The 22,497-nt window shown below is 51.4% G+C and overlaps 1 protein-coding gene across 1 annotated transcript; it reads right to left on the reverse strand.

The window, feature by feature from the left end:
- Window positions 1-270: 270 nt before the first annotated feature.
- ISM2 (isthmin 2) lies at window positions 271-16,961 on the reverse strand. The gene is given in 7 exon segments (XM_012476877.2): window positions 271-791; window positions 924-1,007; window positions 1,235-1,375; window positions 4,662-5,007; window positions 6,644-6,913; window positions 7,024-7,266; window positions 16,821-16,961. Coding segments are annotated over 7 exon segments (1,746 nt in total).
- Window positions 16,962-22,497: the final 5,536 nt, after the last annotated feature.

The following is a 22,497-nucleotide window of genomic DNA, read 5'->3' on the forward strand; positions in this document are numbered from 1 at the left end:
GGCAGGTATGCACATTTCCAGGGCTCCCAGGGACACCCACCCTGGGCCCTCCATACCCTTCAACCTTCTCACTAACCCCACTGAGACATCTGCCTCGGGGTCACAGGCAGAGGGCACGCAGCCTGGGACCAACCTTGCTGGGGGAGCCCTTCACTAACCCTGTCTGGGCAGGGGCAGAGTGAGGGCCCTACCAGGAAAGTTGTCCCGCGCAACAGCAGCAGCAGCAGCCGCGGGCCCTCTCCCTGCAGTGCCTGTTCGGCAGCCCCGGCATTAGTACTCCTTGGCCTCCTGCAACTGTGCCAGGTACTCCTTCAACGGGGGGTTGTCAGGGCAGGCTCGGTCGTTGTTGGGGGGGCGCACGGCGTGGAGGCGGCTCCAGTCCCCCTTGCACAGGATCCAGGGCAGCGTGTCCACCTTGAAGTGCAGCTGCGGCGACAACTGCGGGCTGATGAGGTTGGGCGCGCCGGCGCCCTTGCCGCGGGTCAGCAGCCGGCGGTTGTTGTCATAGCAGCAGTGCTGGGCGCCCAGCGTGCTGCTCTCCTCGGACAGCAGGGAGCGCAGGCAGTAGCGCGCCGTGGGGTGGTAGATATCCAGGCGCTCGGGATGGCCACTGGCGTCCCTCCACCGGAATCTGCGGCCCTGGCGCTGGTGGTCCCGCATGCTCACAGTGCGTTCCGTGGCCCCCCGCGGGTAGACACACGGGCAGCTGGGCAGGTCCCGCTGCATCTGGCTCATGTAGTTGGTTAGGAAGTCGTTCTTGCAGGTCAGCCACTTCTCGCAGCTGTCCACATCTGCAGAGGGCGGGGAAGTGCAGGAGGGAAGCCCGTCAGAGAGCCGGCCACACCCGTGTGGGGTGGGGACTAAGGGCCAGTGCAAGGAGACAGAAGGCCCAGGCCCCAGCTGGTGCCTAGCCCCCCACTGACCTGGGCCAAACAAATCCGTAGCACTCTTGTTCAGGAGCTGCCACTCCTCATTGAGGGGGCCCGAGATGTCCTTGTCCTCAGTGTCTTTGGGAAGAAAAGAGGCCAGGCCGGTGACTCCCCAGGGCACCTTAGTGCCCCTGATGGGGAACCCCAGCCCTCACTAGGCTCTCAGTGCCCACAGCAGCCGAGAGAAGCCTGGGACAAGGCAGGACCACCATGTTTGTGAGCTTCCTGCATCCCCTTTCCCAAGCCCACCCACTTTTCCAAGGGACCAACCCTCCAGTCTAAGCCACACCAGCCACTCATCTCACCAGAGCAGAAGGGCAGTTCACAGGTACGGGACTCGATGGAGGTGCAGCTGTAGCCACAGGACCGAGTTCTTTGCTGTTTGCCGGCACTGCAGTTCCCACTGCAGGGAGACCAGGGACTCCACTCCTCCTGAGTCTCATGATCTGGGTCAAGACAGGGAGCTGGGGGTGAGTGCACACAGCCCACAGGGCGCATCGGTGCACATCAGCACAGGGCACCCTTTCCTCATGCGGACACAGCCCATGCTAGGGCTGCCAGCCTCATGAATGAAACCTGGGCTGGATTTCAGCTTCCACCTGCTCTGTCGACTGGGTACCCTTCTGCAGTGAACAGCCTGTGCGAAGAGACAGAACAACCCCTAGCCACTTGCTCTGTGCCAACACAGCAATGAAGAGAAAATGATACCTGGGGCTGGGAGCCATCCGACCGCTTTGGTGTGACCTTGGGCAAGTCCCCCGACATCTCTGAGCTATAGTTTTTTTTTTATTTGTTTGTTGAGTCAAGGTCTTACCCTTTTGTTCAGGCTGGAGTGCAATAATGTGATCACAGCTCACTGCAGCCTTGATTTCCTGGGCTCAAGCAATCCTCCCACCTCAGTCTCCCTAGTAACTGGGACTACAGGCACACGCCACTAAGCCTGGCTAATATTTATTTACTTATTTATTTTTGAGACGGAGTCTGGCTCTGTCTCCCAGGCTGGAGTGCAGTGGCGTGATCTTGGTTCACAGCAACCTCCACCTCCCCGGTTCAAGTGATTCTCCTGCTTCAGCCTCCCATGTAGCTAGAATTACAGGCGTGCGCCACCATGCCCAGCTAATTTTTTGTATTTTTAGTACAGACAAGGTTTTATCATGTTGGCCAGGCTGGTCTCGAACTACTGACCTCAAGTGATCTGCCCACCTCAGCCTCCCAAAGTACTGGGATTACAGGTGTGAGCCACCACAGCGGGCCAAGCCTGGCTAATTTTTAAATTTTTTGTAGACAGGGTTTCACCATGTTGCCCAGGCTGGCCTTGAACTGCTGGGCTCAAGCGATCCTCCAGCCTCAGTCTCCAAAATGCTGGGATGAAAGGTGTGAGCCACCCACCTGGCCTGAGCTATAGTTTTTATGTCAATCAAAACCAAGGCTGCCAATATTCCCCTTGCACTGGAAATATTTAATAATTTCCCAGCTGGGCATGTAATCCCAGCCCTTCGGGAGTCTGAGGCAGGCAGATTGCTTACACTCAGGTATCCGAGACCAGCCTGGGAAATATGGCAAAACCCCATCTCTACAAAAAAAAAAAATTTTTTTTTTTTAAGACGAAGTTTCACCATGTTGGTCAGGCTGGTCTTGAACTCCCGACCTCAGGTGATCCACCCGCCTTGGCCTCCAAAGTGCTTGGATTACAGGTGTGAGCCACCACGCCCGGCCTCTACAAAAATTTTTAAAAAGCTACTCAGGAGCCTGAGGAAAGAGGATCGCTTAACCCAGGGAGGTCGAGGCAGCAGTGAGCTGTGATCTTGCCAATGCACTCCAGCCATGGCCGGGCCAAAATCCTCAGACTGTGCAGAGCCTGAGACCCGGTGCTTTCTGTGGAACCCCCAAAATACTGACAGCTGATTCCACACTTCACAGGCAGGCCAGCACTGGCACCAAGAATTTAAGGAAAATTAATGGGAGAAAAGTTGAAAAACATGATAATTTTTCCTTTTTTTATTTTCAGTGACAGGGTCTTGCTCTGTCACCCAGGCTGGAGTGCAGTGGTGTGGCCACGGCTCACTGCAGCCTTGACCTCCCGGGCTCAAGTGATCTTCCCACTTCAGCCTCCCAAGTATCTGGGACTTCAGGCAAGTGCCACTATGCCCAACTGATTTTTGTGTTTTTTTGTAGAGACAGGGTTTCACCATGTTACCCAGGCTGGTCATGAACTCCTGAGCTTAAGCAATCCACCTGCTTTGGCCTCCCAAAGTGCTGGGAATCCAAGACATGAGCCACTGTGCCCAGCCGGTCATGAAAATTTTCTGTGAGTTTACATTATTTTAGTGAATTGGAAAGAGCCTGTCACAACTTAGTCTTAATCACAGGCACCTCTGTCCATTGACGAGCCACCAGGGTTCCAAGGGAAATGGCTACGACTATGCATAAAACGTCTGCACCCAGAGGAACCCTAAACCACAATGTGCAAAAATAGAAATCATCATCATGGCCAGGCGCGGTGGCGCACGCCTATAATCCCCTCACTTTGAGGGTCTGAGGTGGGCAGATCACTTGAGGTCAGGAATTTGAGACCAGCCTAGCCAACATGGTGAAACCCCATCTCTACTAAAAATACAAAAATTAGCTGGGCATGGTGGTGCACACATGTAATCCCAGCTAATTGGGAAGCTGAGATACAAGAATCATTTGAACCCGAGAGGCGGAGGTTGCAGTTAGCCAAGATCATGCCACTGCACTCCAGCCTGGGCAACAGAGTGAGACTCCACCTCAAAAAAAAAAAAAAAAAAAAATCTGTCATCATGAGAAGTTAGTAGGCTTAACGTAATATTTTCTGAACAGTTTGTGCTGTTGTTATGTCTTTTTCTAACAAAAATAATAAAAATAACTAATATTTTCGTTACTCCATGCTGGCACTATGTATGTCTTAACTCAATACTCTCTACAGCCAACCCCATGTAGTAAAGGCTGTACCGTTCCCCATTCTATAGAGACAGGAACTCAGGCACAGAGAGTTGGAGAATCTTGCCCAAGGTCACTCAGCTGGTAGGCAGCAGAGCCAGGAGTCAAAGCCACACACACAATATGAAAATAAGGTCAGTCGTGAGTGGTGGAATTTATAATTTCTCCATCCTTGGAAACTCACAGATGTAAATAAATATAATAGTAACAAATGTATTTTGCTTAGGGGATATCAGGGATTTTTGTGAGGGTCAAATGTTGTTTAGAAAAAAGAAGGAAAAAAAAAAGGCTGGACACAGTGGCTCATGCCTGTAGTCCCAGCACTTTGGGAGGCCAAGGTAGGAGGACTGCTTGAGCCCAGGAGTTTGAGACCAGCCTGTGCAACATAGGGAGACCTTATCTCTACTAAAAAAAATGAAAAATAAAGAAAAAATTAGCCTACCCTGGTGGTACGCACCTGTGGTTCCAGCTATTCGGGGGGTTAGGTGGGAGGATCTCTTGAGCCCAGGAGTTTGAGGCTGCAGTGAACCATGATCATGCCACTGCACTCCAGCCTGGGCAATAGAGCAAAACTTGATCTCAAAAAAAGGAAAAACTTTGTGAGCTATTGGCAATATTACTTTTGAGTTGATGATGGTGTTTGAACAGGCCCTAAGCACCTGGCTTCCCCAGATGCTCCTGGCTGGGAGGCCTCCGTCCTCTCCCACACCCCCATTTCCACTTAGGACCTATAGGAGAGCAGCCGGGGGATGCCAAGATGGGGGTGCTCACCTTTGATGTTAAACTCCTTGAGGACCCAAGTCCTGGGGGACAGCCAGCCCTGGTCCCAGTTGTCTGCAGTCCTATTGAACCGGAGCGCCTCCTCTTTGTCTTTCTGGCCCAGATTCTTGATTTCCTCTACAGAATAATCCTTGTCTTCCTCCTTTTCCTCCCGCTTCTCCTCTTGTTCCCCTGGGGCTCTGTCCTTGAGATGAGTACCCCCTTCCTCTTCTCCCAGATCTCCCTAGAAGAAGGACCAGAAGGTAGGCAGCCAGCCCTGGGGCAGGCGCTCGCTGGGCCTGGCCAATAGGTCTATCTCCACCTCTGCCTGGGGGTCCTCTACCACCTCGATGGTCACCTGGAGGAGGAGACAGGCCAGGCCAGCCAGTGAAGGCGGTCTCAGAGCTGCATTCTAAGGAGGGGGGATGATGGGGTCAGGGCTAGAGGCGAGAGGCCCATCCTTTCCTTCGAACCAACTGTATTCTCTTGGCTGACGTTCTTGACTAACCATCCTGGCCTCTTAGGGCACAAAAATCATAGCTGAAGGCCACCCGGGGACTCCTAATTCCCAGACCCCAGATAGGGACTGAACTGGTCTATGGTGGTTCTAACAAGTGCCAGGGTTGACACTCACTAGTTTAAGAGAAGCTGGCTTTGAATCCCGGCTCTGCCAGCATGCAGCTGCTGGGCCTTGGCAGCTCTGAGCTTCCAATTCCTCATGGTAGGGCTGGAAGCTAAGCACTCCCGACATCAAATGCCCTCAGAGGAGCTCTCTTGAACCACAATATGGATGGAAAATAAGTAAAATAAAATCATTTATGTGAAATGGAATTTCGGAAACATTATTTTTGGCTATTCAGTAAAGTAACATGAGGTTCACTGAACAAAATTTGAAAAAAACCAGCAAACTATGAAGAAGAAAATGAAAATTGCCTATATTCTGGCCGGGCTTGGTGGCTCAGCCTGTAATCCCAGCACTTTGGGAGGTTGAGGTGGGTGAATCACAAGGTTAGGAGTTCAAGACCAGCCTGGCCAATATGGTGAAACCCCGTCTTTACTAAAAATACAAAAATTAGCCAGATATGGTGGCGCACCCAGCTACTGGGGAGGCTGAGACAGGAGAATCACTTGAACCCGGGAAACAGAGGTTGCATTGAGCAGAGACCATGCCATTGCACTCCAGCCTGTGCAACAGAGTGAGACTCCATCTCAAAAAAAAAAAAAAGAAGAAGAAAAGAAAAATCACCTATACTCTATTACTGACAGAAAAAAACCTTCCAGTTTTTTGTGTGTATCTGTGTGTGTGTATATGTGTGTAGGTAGGTAGAGAAAAGAAGAAAGACACTTTTAAATAATTTTAGGATTGTGTTTTATACTTTTGTGGTCTTTTTTCCCCTTCTGGCGAAAGTGTTTTGTAAACTGTAGCTGCTACACAAACATGCAGAATTATTATCATGAGAGACTCACCCCAGGCAGTGGCGCCTGTAACTAGAATTCTGCCAGCCGCTCTCATTTCCTCTCCTGTAAAGCCTTTCAGGTGGCTGTCCCCCATGCCACCAGCCTACCCCCTTCTATACTGAACCCCTTCTTTAGGGGCTGCAGGTAAGGCGTGGGGTCTGGGCGGGGATCAGACCCACAGGTCTTTTCCAGGAGGCCTCCCCAGATTCCCGGAATCCCTTGTAGCCCACAGAGCATTTCCCACTCACTGGTGCTCACACAGCCCTGCTAGGTTGGTGCTGTTTGTCTCTTGCCATGGTCTAAAGAACAGAGGCTCAAAGAGCCAAGAGATTTGCCCAAGGTCCACAGCTAGAAAGTACAGGGGCAGGTGCTCTGCCTGCTACACCAGAGAGAGAACGTGGGGAGCCTGTCCTCTGACCCCACACAGCAGCCCCACCTTCCACGGAGTCCAAGATGCAGGCTATCCTGAGTCCCCCCTCTCAGTCCCCCTTCTCTCTGGGTGTCTGAGGGGCTGCTGGCCCTTCTGAAGCTCTCACCTGGATATCAGGGTTTGGAGTACTCAAGGCTGTGTTGGCCAATCCTGGCAGCTTCTGCAGCTCCAGAAGCAAGGGAGTAACCTCTGGGGTCGTGGGAGGGGTGGCATTGCCTGGGGTTGTGGGAGGGGTGGCATTGCCTGGGGTCAGGGCTGCTGGCTCATTGAGAGTCCAGCGTTCCTGTTGGTGAGGCTCTGCCTGCAGGTGGGTTCTGGGGAGCAGTGGTGCCTCCTCCTCTTCCTTCGGAGACCTAGGATCTGGGGAAGCTGAGGCCTGAGGGAGAGAGAGGAAAGGTGAGGTAACAGGTCAAGGCTCACCCCATGGGGACCAGAAAAGGCTGGCCGGGCGGATCCAGGAGCTGCTGGCCCTTCTGTAGTTCTCACCTGGATATCAGGGTTCAGGGTACTCAAGGCTGTGTTGGCCAATCCCGGCAGCTTCTGCAGCTCCAGCAGCAAGGAAGTAACCTCCGGGGTCGTGGGAGGCGTGGCATTGCCTGGGGTCAGGGCTGCTGGCTCAGTGAGAGTCCAGGGTTCCTGTTGGTGAGGCTCTGCCTGCAGGTGGGTTCTGGGGAGCAGTGGTCCCTCCTCCTCTTCCCTCGGAGACTTAGGATCTGGGGAGGCTGAGGCCTGAGGGAGAGAGAGGGAAGATGAGGTAACAGGTCACGGCTCACCCCAGGGGGACCAGAAAAAGGCTGGCCAGGCAGATCCAGGAGCCCTGGGGTCTGACTGGGTCATAAACTCACCCTGTGACTTACACCTCTCTGGAGTGTGTATATGTAATATAAAATCTGCATACCACCTGCTTTCAGGCCCTCAGCGGGTAAGTGAGGGCATAGCTGATCGAACAGTGAATTATGTCCACAAAATGCTTTCACAGTGGATGCCAGCGTGAGGCATGAAAAGGAGGGTCATTTCACAGGTGAAGAAGGAGGCCCAAGAAGGAAAGACAGTTGTTTTAGACAGCGGAGCCCTTTGCAGACCATGTGCCTCCAACCCCTCACAGGCCAGAGCAGGAAGCCCCGAGTGATGTGCCTGGCCCTATTCGGGAGTGGGTGGCAGGCCTGGGCCTTTCCCCTCGACCTGATCCTGTCCACTCCGCCCCGCCCAGGCCATCCATGTGAGGGCTGTGTTCCTTGGTGCCTCTGACCACAGTTACCTTCCTCTGCCTGCCTGCCTGCCTGAGGCCTGGCTCTTTTTCTCTTTTTTAGACGGAGTCTTGCTCTGTTGCCCAGGCTGGAGTGCAGTGGCTCGATCTCGGCTCATTACAACCTCTGCCTCCCAGGTTCAAGCAATTCTCCTGCCTCAGCCTCCCAAGTAGCTGGGATTACAGGCGCCCACCACCAAGCCTGGCTAATTTTTGTGTTTTTAGTAGACATGGGGTTTCATCATGTTGTTCAGGCTGGCCTCAAACTCCTGACCTCATGATCCACCCACCTCAGCATCCCAAAGTGCTGGGATTACAGGCATGAGCCACCATGCCTGGCTTTTTTTTTGAGACAGAGTTTGTTCTTGTTGCCCGGTCTAGAGTATAATGGCACAATCTCGGCTCACCGCAACCTCTGCCTCCTAGATTCAACCAATTCTCATGCCTCAGCCTCCCAAGTAGCTGGGACTACAGGCATGCGCCACCACGCCTGGCTAACTTTGAATTTTTAGTAGAGACAGGGTTTCTCCATGTTGGTCAGGCTGGTCTTGAACTCCCGACCTCAGGTGATCCACCCGCCTTGGCCTCCCAAAGAGCAGGGATTACAGGTGTGAGCCACCGTGCCCAGCCATCTCCTTTTTCTACTCCAGGCTGCTGGCATGGCTGACTCAGCCAGTTCATCCCTTCCAACCGCCACTGGCCATGTTGTCCTCACCGGGACAGTCCTTGCTTTAGTCAGATGGTATGTGAAAGGCAGACTCGTGTCATCTCTGACTCCTGCTCCAGCATCCTTCAGACAGTGGGGCACTAGGGGCTCAGTGGCCACCACCTGCCTCCAGGCTGTACCGGGTCTCTATGCCACGACAGGAGTGCCTCCCAGAGCCGCCTTATGAGTCTCAGGAGCCTGGCACCTGTGGACCCTGCTTCACCCAGGCCATGGCCTTGCCAGGCCTCTCGTCTCATAACTGGGCAGCATGGTATGGCTGACAAACAATGCTTCTGACAGGCAGATAAGCTTGAGTTCAAATCCCAGCTCTAGCTCTTACTAACTTCTTCAACTTGACAATATCCTCATCTACAGATTGAGGATAATCATTCTTCCCTGCAAGGACTGCGAGAATTTTATTTATCAGACATTTCCACAGTATTTACTGTGCACCAGGCACTATTCTAAACACTTCGTCACTCATTTCATCCTCCCTGTCTTACAATGGAAACTAAGGCACAGAGAGGGCAAGTAACCTGCCAGAGGTTGCACAGACATTTAGCAATAATGCCAGGATTTAAATCAGGCAGTCTGGGACTGGAGCCCATGCTCTCAATCTGCATGCTATACAGTGATAGTATAGAGTCCCCTTCAAAAACCAGGGGCTGGGCCAGACCCAGTGGCTCACGTCTGTAATCCCAGCACTTTGGGAGGCTGAGGTGGGTAGATCATGAGGTCAGGAGTTTGAGACCAGCCTGACCAACATGGTGAAACCCCCATCTCTACTAAAACTACAAAAATTAGCCAGGCATGATGGCACACACCTGTAATTCCAGCTACTTAAGAGGCTGAGGCGGGAGAATAGCTTGAACCCAGGAAGTGGAGGTTGTGGTGAGCCAAGATCACGCCACTACACTCCAGCCTGGGCAACAGAGTGAGACTCTGTCTCAAAAATAAATAAATAAATAAATAAAATCAAGGGGTTTAATCAGCCTAGTTTGCCACTCTCAAACTATTTTTTCTCTTTATTTTTTTTTGGTTTTAATTTTTTATTTTTGACTATTTTTTCTTGAAAGATTGGGAAGAGATTCACAATCTTCTGTCTCTCTCTGATTTCCCCTTCTCTGGTGTCCAAACATCTGGCTCCAAGGCTCTGGCACCAAATGCCTGGTACCAAGGCAGCCATGGGCCCATCTCAGCCCCAGCCTGGAGTCTCTTGCTGGGTCAAAGCACTCTAGTCTAGACAGCAGGGTGATGAGTGGAAGGTGGAAGGGTGAGTAAGGGAACAACTCAGCCCCTTCACTGACCAGTGTGGGAGGCCTGGGCATCCCCAGGTGCTGCCTTCCTGTGGGTGGGCAGCTCCCACCCACAATTCCACCAAGGCCCTAACTGTGCCTGTGACTTTGCTTGGCATTTCCACTGTCTGCAGTCTCTGGGGCATAGACAGGTGGTCTCAGAGCAGCAGGTGTTCAGGGTTGTGCAGCCTTTTGGCTGATCGGGACACCCTAGCCTGGTGATGGCTGGGCCTGCCTGTGGCAGGTGATACAATGGTTATGCAGCGGTTCTCATCTGGGGACATTTGGCACTGTCTGGAGATATTTGTGGTTGTCACAGCTGGAGGGGGTTTCTACTAGCATCTAGTAGGCACAGGCCAGGAATGTTGCTACATAGTCTGCAGTGCACAGCGTCACCCACAAGAATCATCCAGCCCAAATGTGAATAGTGCTATAGTTAAGAAAGTGTGCTCTAGGCCAGGCATGGTGGCTCACTCCTGCAATCCTAGCACTTTGGGGGGCTGAGGCGGACAGATCACCTGAGGTCGGGAGGTGACCTGACCAACATAGAGAAACCCCATCTCTACTAAAAATACAAAATTAGCCAGGCATGGTGGTAGGCGCCTGTAGTCCCAGCTACTCAGGAGGTTGAGGCAGGAGAATTGCTTGAACCTGGGAGGCAGAGGTTACAGTGAGCCACTGCACTCCAGCCTGCGCTGCAGAGTGAGACCCTATCTTTATTAAAAATAAAAATAAAAATAAAAAAGAGAGAATTGAGAGAGGACAGCTCTTCCAGTCTGCAAGGACTGTCCCACATTGGGTGGAATGGGGGAGGTTCGTGCTGCTGCAGCAGGAGCATGAAAGAAGCATGGAGCATGAAAGGTGATCTGCCTGCCTCAGCCTCCCAAAGTGCTAGGATTATAGGCATGAGCCACTGCTGCACTCGACCTTTTTTGTTTTTTTGAGACGTTGTATCGCTCTTGTTATCCAGGCTGGAGTGCAATGGTGCGATCTCGGCTCACCGCAACTTCCGCCTCCTGGGTTCAGGCAATTCTCCTGCCTCAGCCTCCTGAGTAGCTGGGATTACAGGCACACACCACCGTGCCCAGCTAATTTTTTGTATTTTTAGTAGAGACAGGGTTTCACCATGTTGACCAGGATGGTCTCGATCTCTTGACCTCGTGATCCACCCGCCTCGGCCTCCCAAAGTGCTGGGATTACAGGCGTGAGCCACCGCGCCCGGCCCTGTTTTTTCCTTTTTTTAAAAACAGAGACAGGGTCTCACTCTACCTGGCTGGAGTACACTGGTGCGATCATAGCTCAGAGCAGCCGTGAACTTCTGGCCTCAAGTAATTGTCCCACCTAGGCCTTCCGAAGCTATGATTACAGGCATGAGCCACCGTGCCCAGCCCCTCTTGCCTAAGTCTATCCCCCTCAACCCCGTGTGGCACCAAGTCCTCAGTTCTTCTTTCTCCCATGCCAAGGTCTTCCCTTGCCTGCCAAGGAGGTGGTGGGTGCCAGGGTTAGGTGCCCTGGAGTTCTGGAATTAAGCAAAACTGACTGGGGATCCTGGCTCACCACATACTAACCCTAGGTTAGTTATTGGACCTGCTGTCAGTTTCCTCATCCCTAAAATGATAAGACAAGGAACATACATGGAGGCTGTTTGAGTGGTTCTGATCCTAACCAGAACAGAAGATACCCAAGGCAGAGCTGGGTCACTCTTTGCCTGTTTTCAGCACCCAACAAACTGACCTCAGCCTCTTTTTTTTCTTTTTAAGACAGGGTCTTGGCCTGGCAGGGTGGCTCCCACCTGTAATCCCAGCACGTTAGGAGGCTGAGGAGGGTGGATCACCCGAGGTCAGGAATTTGAGACCAGCCTGGCCAACAAGGGAAAACCCGTCTCTACTAAAAATGCAAAAACATAACTCGATTAAGACAGTTGCAGGTGGGCAGAAAAAAAAAAAAGCAAAAACATTAGCCAGACGTGGTGGTGCACACATGTAATCCCAGGTACCCGGGAGGCTGAGGCTGGAGAATCTGTTGAACCTGAGAGGCGGAGGTTGCAGTGAGCCAAGAATGTGCCATTGCATTCCAGCCTGGGCGGCTGACCAAGACTCTGTCTCAAAAAAAAAAAAAAAAAAAAAAAAGACAGGGTCTTGCTTTGTCACCCAGGATGGAATACAGTGGTGGGTTCATAGCTCAATGCAGCCTCAAACTCCTGGTGATCCTCCCACTCACCCTCCAAGTACTAGCACTAGACTCATGCACCACCTGTGCCAGGCTTGGCCCAGCCTCTTTTAATTAATTAATTAATTAATTAATTTGAAGACAGGGTCTTGCTCTGTCACCCAGGCTGGAGTGCAGTGGTGCAATCACAGCTCACTGAAGCCTCAACCTCCTGGGCTCAAGTGATTCTCCCACCTCAGCCTTTAGTAGCTGGGATTACAGGTGCATGCTATCACGCTTGGTTAATTTTTGTATTTTTAGTAGAGACAGGGTTTCTCCATGTTGCCCAGGCTGATCTTGAACTCCTGAGCTCAAGTGATCCACCTGCCTTGGCTTCCCAAAGTGCTGGGATTACAGATGTGAGCCACCATGCCCAGCCCCCAGCCTCTTTGTGATGACGTCACCATCCACATGTCGGGTGCTTTTTCACCCAGCACTGCATCTGACAAAATGGGTTCTTATTTTACTGTAGGAGTAAATTGAGCCTCGGCAACAGGCCTGCCAAGAGAAGAGTGGAGGCACATTTTGTTTACAAAGCTAATGATTCTTTTCAAGACGTCAGATGAGCAGACTGGAGCACAGCATGCAAAGATGTACCATCAGAGATCTAATCACAGACCTGGCTCCTGGCTAGACTTAACTTTTCTGTGCCTTAATTTTTTCATCTGGAAAATGGAGACAATGTCCATGTCAAGGTGATGTGACAATGAAATGACCTCACGTTAAGTAATTCATGTGGACTCTGTAAAGCCCAGAGATTGCTCACTTCCCTTTCAGCAACCTTTACTTTTAGATCCAGGGGTTTTATGTTCTTTAGCTTCTTCATTAAGGTCTTTGTGCTGGTCACTTATTTCTTATTTATTTATTTATTTATTTATTTAATCCCAGGCTGGAGTGCAGTGGCACAATCTTGGCTCACTGTGACCTCTGCCTTCCGGGTTCAGGCAATTCTCCTGCCTCAGCCTCCTGAGTAGCTGAGATTACAGGCACACACCACCATGCTTGGCTAATTTTTGTGTTTTTAGCAGAGATGGGGTTTCACCATGTTGGCCAGGCTGGTCTTGAACTCCTGACCTTAAGTGATCCACCCTCCTCAGCCTCCCAAAGTGCTGAGATTACGGGTGTGAGTCACCATGCTCATCCTGGTCAGTTATCTGTGACATACCACCCAAGTCCTAGAATAGCAATCTGCATTCTCTCAACATGACTCCTTAAACTAACACCTTTGCTGCATACAGCTTTGACACAAATCATGCAGGCTCATGAGATGATGTCAGAGCTGGACAAGACCATGGAGATGACCTAGGCTCTCTTTTTTCATTTTATTTATGTATTTATTTATTTTTGAGACAGGATCTCACTTTGTCACCCAGGCTGGAATGCAGTGGCGGGATCTCAGCTCATGCAGCCTCCGCCTGCCAGGTTCAAGTGATCTTTCCACTTCAGCCTCCTGAGTAGCTGGGACTATAGGAATGCACCATCACACCCAGCTAATTTTTGTATTTTTCGGGGGTAGAGATGGGTTTTCACCATGTTGCTCAGGCAGGTCTCGAAATCCTGGGCTCAAGCAATTCTCCCACCTTGGCCTCCCAAAGTGCTGGGATTACAGGTGTGAGCCACCACGCAGGCCCCTCTTTTTCAATGTGAGGAAATCATCCAAGGTGAGTCACACATGCATTAGTGACCCACTGGGACCAGAACCCCAAGCCCTAGACTCCAAGCTCTGCTTTTTCATTGTGGCACTAATATGTTTTCACATGTTTTTGATGACTCTGCCAGGCTTTATACTGGAGCTGAGGATATGATTTTGGCTCTGAAATAACCCATCTTTTAGGGTGTTCTTGTTGGGTGAAGATTTGGCAAACACGCTAAAAATAATTCCAATACAAAGCAATCAGTACTAAAATAGAAACATTTTTGCCAAGTGAGCAGAAACAATGCCAATTTAATTAATTTGATTATCACTGTCATCTCTATTAGGAGGAGGGACTGGCGAGAGGCCTCTTCTGTCTATCACAGTCATTCTCCACTATGGGCAGTGGGGATGGGGTGTCCCACAGGAAACCTGTGTCAGTTCTGGTTCTGGTGACGAGTGCTACAGGCACCTGGCGGTAGAGGCCAGGAATGCTGCTAACCATTCTATAATGCGTGAGACAGCAGCCCCTACCACAAAGAATTATATGGCCCAAAATGATAAGGGTGCTGAGGCTGAGAAGAACCAGTCTAAAGGATGCATTCTCAATAGGGGCAATAACTAGATATTGTGAGAGACAAAAAAGTCTTAAGATATTACAATGGGGCCGGGCGCAGTGGCTCACACCTATAATCCCAGCACTTTGGGAGGCCGAGATGGGTGGATCACGAGGTCAAGAGATCGAGACCATCCTGATCAACATGGTGAAACCCCATCTCTACTAAAAATACAAAAATTAGCTGGGCATGGTGGCGCATGCCTGTAGTCCCAGCTACTCGAGAGGCTGAGGCAGGAGAATTGTTTGAACCCAGGAGACAGAGGTTGCAGTGAGCCGAGATCGCGCCATTGCACTCCAGCCTGGGTAAAAAGAGAGAAACTCCGTCTCAAAAAAAAAAAAAGATATTACAATGGTTTGTGAGATTCCAAAGGGCCATAATACATAAACAGAAAGTATGTCTGTGGTATTAAAATTTCATGGGGAGGTTGGGTACAGTGGCTCACATCTGTAATCCCAGTGCTTTGGGAGGTCAAGGCGGATGGATCACTTGAGGTCAGGAGTTCTAGACTAGCCTGGTCAACATGGTAAAAACCCATCTCTACAAAAAAAAAATACAAAAATTATCTGGGTGTGTTGGCAGGCATCTGTAATCCCAGCTACTTGGGGGGCTGAGGCAGGAGACTCCCTTGAACTCGGAGGTGGAGGATGAGCCGAGATTGAGCAAGACTCCATGTCAAAAAAAAAAAAAAAAATTTGGCTGGGCGTGGTGGCTCACGCCTGTAATCCCAGCACTTTGGGAGGCTGAGGCAGGCGGATCACCTGAGGTTGAGAGTTCAAGACCAACCTGACCAAAATGAGGAAACCCCGTCTCTACTAAAAATACAAAAAATGGCCAGGCATGGTGGTGCATGCCTGTAATCCCAGGTACTGGGGAGGCTGAGGCAGGAGAATCGCTTGAACCTGGGAGGTGGAGGTTGTGGTGAGCTGAGATCGCGTCACTGCACACCAGCCTGGGCAACAAGAGCATCATAAATAAATAAATAAATAAATAAATAAATAAATAAATAAATAAATGAATTCATGGGGACTGGGGACAGGAAAAAAATCTAAAAGATTCCTTGGTCGGATGTAGTGGCTCACGCCTGTAATCCAAGCACTTTGGAGGCCAAGGCGGGTGGATCACCTGAGGTTAGGAGTTCAAGACCAGCCTGACCAACATGGTGAAACTGCGTCTTAAAAAAGAAAAAAAAAATTAAAAAAAAAAAAAGATTCCTTAAGGGGGCAGAAAAAAAGTAGCAAAACGGGTCTACAGACACATCCTCAAGTGCAGCCAGGCTCCCCCTTCCTTCCCACGGCCTCTGGAGAGCTTCAGCAGCCTGGGCACTAGTAGCATAGCCCAAATTCTAGCTCTCTCTCACTCACTCACTCACTCACAGTCACCCACACCCTGCATGCCCATATAGACCCTCAGTGTCGTCATCTCAAAAACAGGGAAGAATGGCCGGGCACCATGGTTCAAGCCCGTAATACCAGCATTTTGGGAGGCTGAGGTGGGAGGATTGCTTGAGGCCAGGAGTTCAAGACCAGCCTGGGAGACAGTGAGACTCCATCTCTACGAAATAAAAAATAAAAATAAAAATAGCCAGGTGTGGTGCATGCCTGTGGTCCCAGGTACCAAGGAGGCTGAGGCCGGAGGATGGATTCAGTCCAGTAGGTTGAGGCTATTCCAGCCTGAGTGACAGAGACCCTGTCTCAAAAAAAAAAGAGAGAGAGAGAAAGAAAAGGAAGGAAGGAAAGGACGGAGGGAGGGAGGGAAAATGGCAAGATGGGAAGAACTATTCTGGCCTCCTACAACTCAGTACATATAAGAATCCAGGACCCAAGACCTAAGACCACCTGCCACACAGGCCTGGTCCTGCCACCCTAATACAAATCTGGCTGTCTTTGTTCCCATGGGAATGAATGTCCGCTGCATTTCAAGGGGCAACAAGCTGGACTGTAGATCCCTCAGTGACTGGAAGACACGGGGCTTGACAGACCGTGGCTTCCCTCCATGTGGCCAACACCACTCTTCCATCTCATTCCTGTTTTATACCCCAAGGCCCACCTACAGGCCTCCAGGACAGCGCCAGTCTGGGGCTGGACACCCCGGCCAGCAGTTGGAGAGCCCCACTGTGCCTCCGCTTGTCTCATGGAAGGTGCTCGCCTGACCGTTTGAACCTCAGCGGCCCCGGCCCGCCACTCCGCAAAGCGCCAGCTTCCTCGCACCGTTGGGACTCCTCTCCGAGCCAGCGCGCACCTGGACAGGGGGCTGCAGGCGAGGTTTGCTGGGGGCGAGGAAACCCGGCCATTGCGGACTGTCGGCCACCTCACTCGGCACAGAAGTGAAACTTGTTCCCAGGCTGGCCCACAGCAGCTCCTCCAGAGCTCGCGGCCACGCGCGGGGAGTGGGAGCTCCGAGGTCCGGCGCACCTGGCCGGCGCCCAGTGTCGGGGGGCGTCCAGCCGGCCCCGTCCCCTCTCCCTCGGGGGTTCGCCCTCCCGTGTGTGTCCCGGTCCCGCTCCACGCACGGCTAAAGCCGGCGGGCCGGGGAGGAGAGACCGCGCGCGCCGCAGCCCCGTGCCGCCGCCACTCACCTCTGCCAGCCTCCCGCGGCTGCGGGGCTGAAGTTCGCCGCCCCGCGGCTTCCTCATGGGGAGCCCTCGCGCCACGGCCAGCAGCGCCGCCAGCAGCAGCACGCAGAGAAGGATCCCGGCTCGGCCGCGGAGCGCACGCATCGTGGCGGTCCCGAGACAGTTCTGCTGGAGCCTCCGCCCGCGGCCGCGAACCCAGTCGCGCCCCGCCTCGCCTTCTCCGGAGGCGGGACCGCGGGGGCTGCGGCTCAGGCCAGGCCACCCCCCCCCCGGGGACCCTGAGGGGCGCGCGGGGCACAGGGGCACGCGGGGCGGGGGTCGCAGCTCGCACGGTCTCTCTGACCCCGTTCCCCGCGTGGGCGCCGGCGCAGCTCTGGGATCCGCGCACTGGGACACCCCCCGCCCTCCCGGGAGGAGCCCCTCGACGCTCCCCCCGCCAGTCTCGGCCCCGCAGGCGGCTCTCTTTGATCTGGCCGCCTCCCCGCCTTCAGTCCTCGCGGCTGTCCCGGTCGCAGCCTCCAGCGAATTCCTGCTCGCAGCGAACTCCAGCCCCACGCTGCGACTCCTGCGGGGTCCTGAGAGTCCGACGCCACCTCCGCCCTCCCCGACCGCGCTCCAACTGCGACCTGGACCTGCGGTGCAGCGCGGGCAAGGTAGGGAAGCGCAGCCGGACGGGAGAGAGGCGCGAGTCCTCGTCTGCGATGCAGGGCAGGGGCGCGGTGATGCCTCGGAGGTTTGCTGTGGGGGAGGCCTGGTAGTAACTCCCCAGGGTCTTTCCCACGCTACTGCCCCACGTGGAGATCAGAGGAGAGGCACGAGTCAACACCTGCCGCTCTGCGCCCAGGGTCCTCGGAATGTCCTCTGAGCACTTTTAAAAACCGCCGGAAAGCCAGTCGGCGGCTCGCGCCTCTAATCCCAGTACTTTGATAGGCCGAGGCGGGAGGATCACTTGAAGTCAGGAGTTGAGACCAGCCTGGCCAACATGGTGAAACCCCATCTATACTAAAAATACAAAATAAGCCTGGCATAGCTGCGGGCGCTCGTAGTCCCAGCTACACGAGGGGGCTGAGGTGGGAGAATCGCTTGAACCTGGAAGGCCGAGGCTGCAGTGAGCCGAGACTGCACCACTGCACTCCAACCTGGGCGACAGAATGAGACCCTGTCTTAGAAAACAAAACGAAACAAAACAGGAGAAAGTTGAGACTGAGATGTGAGGATAAAGTCCCAGGACAGCCGGGAGTCGGGGTCGCCTAGTTGTATCCTGGGTGAAACAGTGGAACTGCCCACTTCCTCCAGTGGGACCCTCGGTGCAGGGATCCTCACGTAGGCCACGAGGGTCAGCAAGATGGCCTATCTCTGAGCAACCGACACAAAACCTTAGCTTGTGGCAAAGATGAGGAACTCTGAAAGGCAGTGCCATTCTTTCAGAGCCTGGATGGGCATCTAGGGAAGGTGAACGCAGCGACAAGGGATAGAGGGAGGGGCTGGGACACGTCAGTGAAGATCAGTCACAAGGCATGAGGAATATGCCCACCCAGGGGCCATAGCAGGGCACCAAGGATGACTCAAGTTTCAGGGCAGGGTTGGTGGATCCCCAGAGGTGCTGGAGAGGATGGACAGCAAGCCCAGCTACTGGCGTCAACTGCTGGTCTGGGTGAAGTTAGAGTAAGACTGTGGGGGAACTGTGCGCTTTTCTGGAACTGCTATTCCTAGGGGCACAGCTGCAGGGTTCTGAATGCTGCATCACAGGGATGACAACCTAGGTCTGGATTCGACCATGGGGATTGGAATCTTTTTTTTTTTTTTTTTTTTTGAGACGGAGTCTTGCTCTGTCGCCGGGCTGGAATGCAATGATGCGGCAATCTCCACTCACTGCGAACTCCGCCTCCCGGGTTCAAGCGATTCTCCTGCTTCAGCTTCCCAAGTTGCTGGGACTACAGGCCCTTGCCACCATGCCCGACTGATTTTTGTATTTTTAATGGAGATGGGGTTTCACCATGCTGGCCAGAATGATCTCGAACTCCTGACCTCGTGATCTTCTCGCCTTGGCCTCCCAAAATGCAGGGACTACAGGCGTGAGCCACTGCGCCCGGCCGGGGATTGGAATCTTTCACCATTTACCAAGCAGGTGATATTATTGGGCAAGTTATTTGTCGTCTTTATGTTTTTTTCATCTGTAAAGGTTCGGCGGCGCGGGAGCAGGAGGGGTTACCCATCTCACCTGGGCACCAAGTGTGAGAAGTAAGCTCCAGTAAACGAGAAGTGTGAGTAAATGAGAAGCCATATTTCCATGTTGAGAATTTGTATTAGAATGAACTATATGAAGTTGCCCTGTTTTGTTCAAAAGGTCGAATATTGGCAATTTCATATGGTGCAACCTAATAGGATGCCTGGTACACAGTAAACACTCAAATGTTAGCCAAAAGAAACCTCGCCTATAAGTACCTGCTAGACCATATTGCATTTATGAGACGAAATGCAAGGCCACCTTGTTCTTTTTCAGGTTTTTGGGGTTTTTTTTGGTATAAATATTTTCACACCCTGACTAATATTTTGTTTTTTTCCACATTCCTGCACCTTCCACCAGATTAAAGGAGACTTGGAAGACAATGAGTTCATTCATTCATGAGCAACTGTCTCCATGACAAGCATCACACTGGACTCCAAGCCCCGCCCCCAACTATACATAGCCTCATTGGTCCTGCTGCACCCCCTCGTTTTTACCCTCCCCCACTCTCCATGAAGCTGGTTATTTTTCCTTTTTTTTTGAGATAGAGTCTCGCTCTGTCGCTCCCACCAGGCTGGAGGACAGCGGCATGATCTCTACTCACTGCAATCTCTGCCTCAAAAAAAAAAAAATAATAATAAAAGACAGTAACCAGTATCTGGTTTAGACGGTGAGAGAGAAAACCGAGGAAGCGTAGGGTCTGAAATAAAGTACAGTTGGAGCTCAGTAAACAGAACGGTGAGGTGAGGCAGCGGGGTGGTGGTAGAGGCAGACTCACTGGGTTTTGTAGGACTTGGCGAGGTCTTTCTCTTATGCAGGGGATGGGAGTAGACCAGTGAAAGGTATTTTTGTTGTTGTTGTTGTTTTTTGTTTTGTTTGTTTGTTTATTTTTGAGACGGAGTTTCGCTCTTGTTAACCAGGCTGGAGTGCAATGGCGCGATCTCGGCTCATCGCAACATCCGCCTCCTGGGTTCAAGCAATTCTCCTGCCTCAGCCTCCTGAGTAGCTGGGACTACAGGCGTGCGCCACCATGCCCAGCTAATTTTTGTATTTTTAGTAGAGACGGGTTTCACCATGTTGACCGGGATGGTCTCGATCTCTTGACCTGAAAGGTTTTTAAAAAAAAAATTTTTGAGATGGAATCTTGCTCTTGTCACCCAAGCTAGAATGCAATGACATGATCTCGGCTCACTGCAGCCTCCACCTCCTGGGTTCAAGTGATTCTCCTGCCTCAGCCTCCTGAGTATCTGGGATTACCTGCCATCACGGCCAGCTAGCTTTTTTGTATTTTTCATTTATTATTTATTTATTTATTTTTGAGATGGAGTTTTGCTCTTGTTGTCCAGGCTGGAGTGCAATGGTGCAATCTTGGCTCACTGCAACCTCTGCCTCCTGGGTTCAAGCAATTCTTCTGCCTAAGCATCCCGAGTAGCTGGGATTACTGGCATGCACCACCACCCCTGGCTAATTTTGTATTTTTAGTAGAGACAGGTTTTCACCATTTTGGCCAAGCTGGTCTTGAACTCCTGACCTCAGGTGATCTGCCCACCTCGGCCTCCCAAAGTGCTGGGATTACAGGCGTAGGCCATTGAGACTGGCCTGGTTTTTTTTTGTTTGTTTGTTTTAGTAGAGACGGAGCTTCAGCATGTTGTCCAGGCTGGTCTCCAACTTCTGACCTCAGGTGAACCCCCTAAATCTCACCCTCCCAAAGCACTGGGATTACAGGTGTGAGCCACTGCACCTGGTCTATCTTCCTATCTTATTATTATTATTTTTTGAGATGGAGTGTTTTGCTCTTGTCGCCCAAGCTGGAGTGCAATGGCATAATCTTGGCTCACTGCAACTCCGCATCCCAGGTTCAAGTGATTCTCCTGCCTCAGCCTCTCGAGTAGCTGAGATTACAGATGCCCACCACCACGCATGGCTAATTTTGGTATTTTTAGTAGAGACGGGGTTTCACCATGTTGGCCAGGCTGGTCTTGAACTCTGGACTTCAGGTGATCCCTCCCGCCTTGGCCCTTCAAAGTGCTGGGATTACAGGAGTGAGCCACCGCCGGCCGGCCTTTCCTTTTTAAAATAACCTTCACTGAGGCATAATTTACATAAAATAAAACACACCTATTTTAATTGTACGATTCCATTTTCACGAATGTGTGCATCTGTGTAACCACCACCGCAATGTGATGTAGAACCTTGCCATCTTCCAATTTCCTTCTGTGCACTGTCGAAAAACTTGCGCTTCGGTGGAAAACTGCATTGTGCACGTAGCATGCATCCTTCCAAGGTATTTGATTCTAATCTTTCATTGCCTTTGAGCTACTGCTCTGTAGGTTGTAGGTAACTGGTAGCAAAACAAAATTCTTGTCCAAAGAAATGTACATTCTGTCCTGCCCTGTACAAGTTCAATTGAGTTTCTTCTCCCAGTGTGGAAGAAACGAATTTGCCTTAATTTGAACATTCATTTCAATATCCCTGATTTACAAATGTTGGTTTTTCAATATCTCCTTTGAACTGGTTTTAAGGCCCTTACCATTTTCCTCATTAATAAGTAAAATCTTTAACACATGTTCATTTTATATCCATGAGAGACATGAGTCATACTTTTATTTTATTTTATTTTATTTGAGACAGACTCTCACTCTGTCACCCATGCTGGAGTGCAGTGGTGCAGCCTCAGCTCACTACAACCTCTAACTCCAGGGTTCAAGCAATTCTCCTGTCTCAGCCTCCCAAGTAGCTGGGACTACAGACACACATCACCACACCCAGCTAATTTTTATATTTTTACTAGATTTTACCGTATTGGTCAGGCTGATCTTGAACTCCTGATCTCAGGTGATGAGCCCACCTCGGCCTCCCAAAGTGTTGGGATTACAGGCGTGAGCCACCATGGCCAGCTGACTTTATGCTTTTTGGAAAATTACATTTTCATAGTCCTTTTGTATAGTTAATCCCTGCCTCCTTCCCTTGGCTCCTGGCAACCACTGATCTTGCAGTTACCATAGAATAGTTTTGCCTTGGCGGGCCCAGGAGAGGCTCCCGAGCGAGTCGGTCCCTGGTCCTTGCAGTGCAAATATTTTAAATTTAAAAAAAAGGAAAGAAAGAAAGAAAGAAAAGAATAGTTTTGCTTTTCTAGAATTTCATATCAATGGAATAATATTTACCTATTCATTCCTTTGGCTTCTTTCTCTCAGCATGTTTCTTTCCCCCACACACCACATGCACGACCATCAGCAGGTGGCTGAGATTCACCCACCTTGCAGGTATCAGTAATTTGTTCCTTTTCATTGCTGAGTAATACTGCATTATATGCACACATTGCTATGTGTTTATCCATTCACCATTATGGGTTTTGGATTGTTTCTGGTTATGAATAGTGCTTATATTCAAGTGTAAGTCCTGACACACACAGGCTTTCATTTGTCTAAAGTATCTATAAGTGGGCTGGGTACG

The sequence above is a fragment of the Aotus nancymaae genome, unplaced genomic scaffold, assembly GCF_030222135.1.
Source record: "Aotus nancymaae isolate 86718 unplaced genomic scaffold, 86718_ANA_hifiasm-v0.15.2.pri h1tg000011l, whole genome shotgun sequence".
NCBI classification, from domain to species: domain Eukaryota; kingdom Metazoa; phylum Chordata; class Mammalia; order Primates; family Aotidae; genus Aotus; species Aotus nancymaae.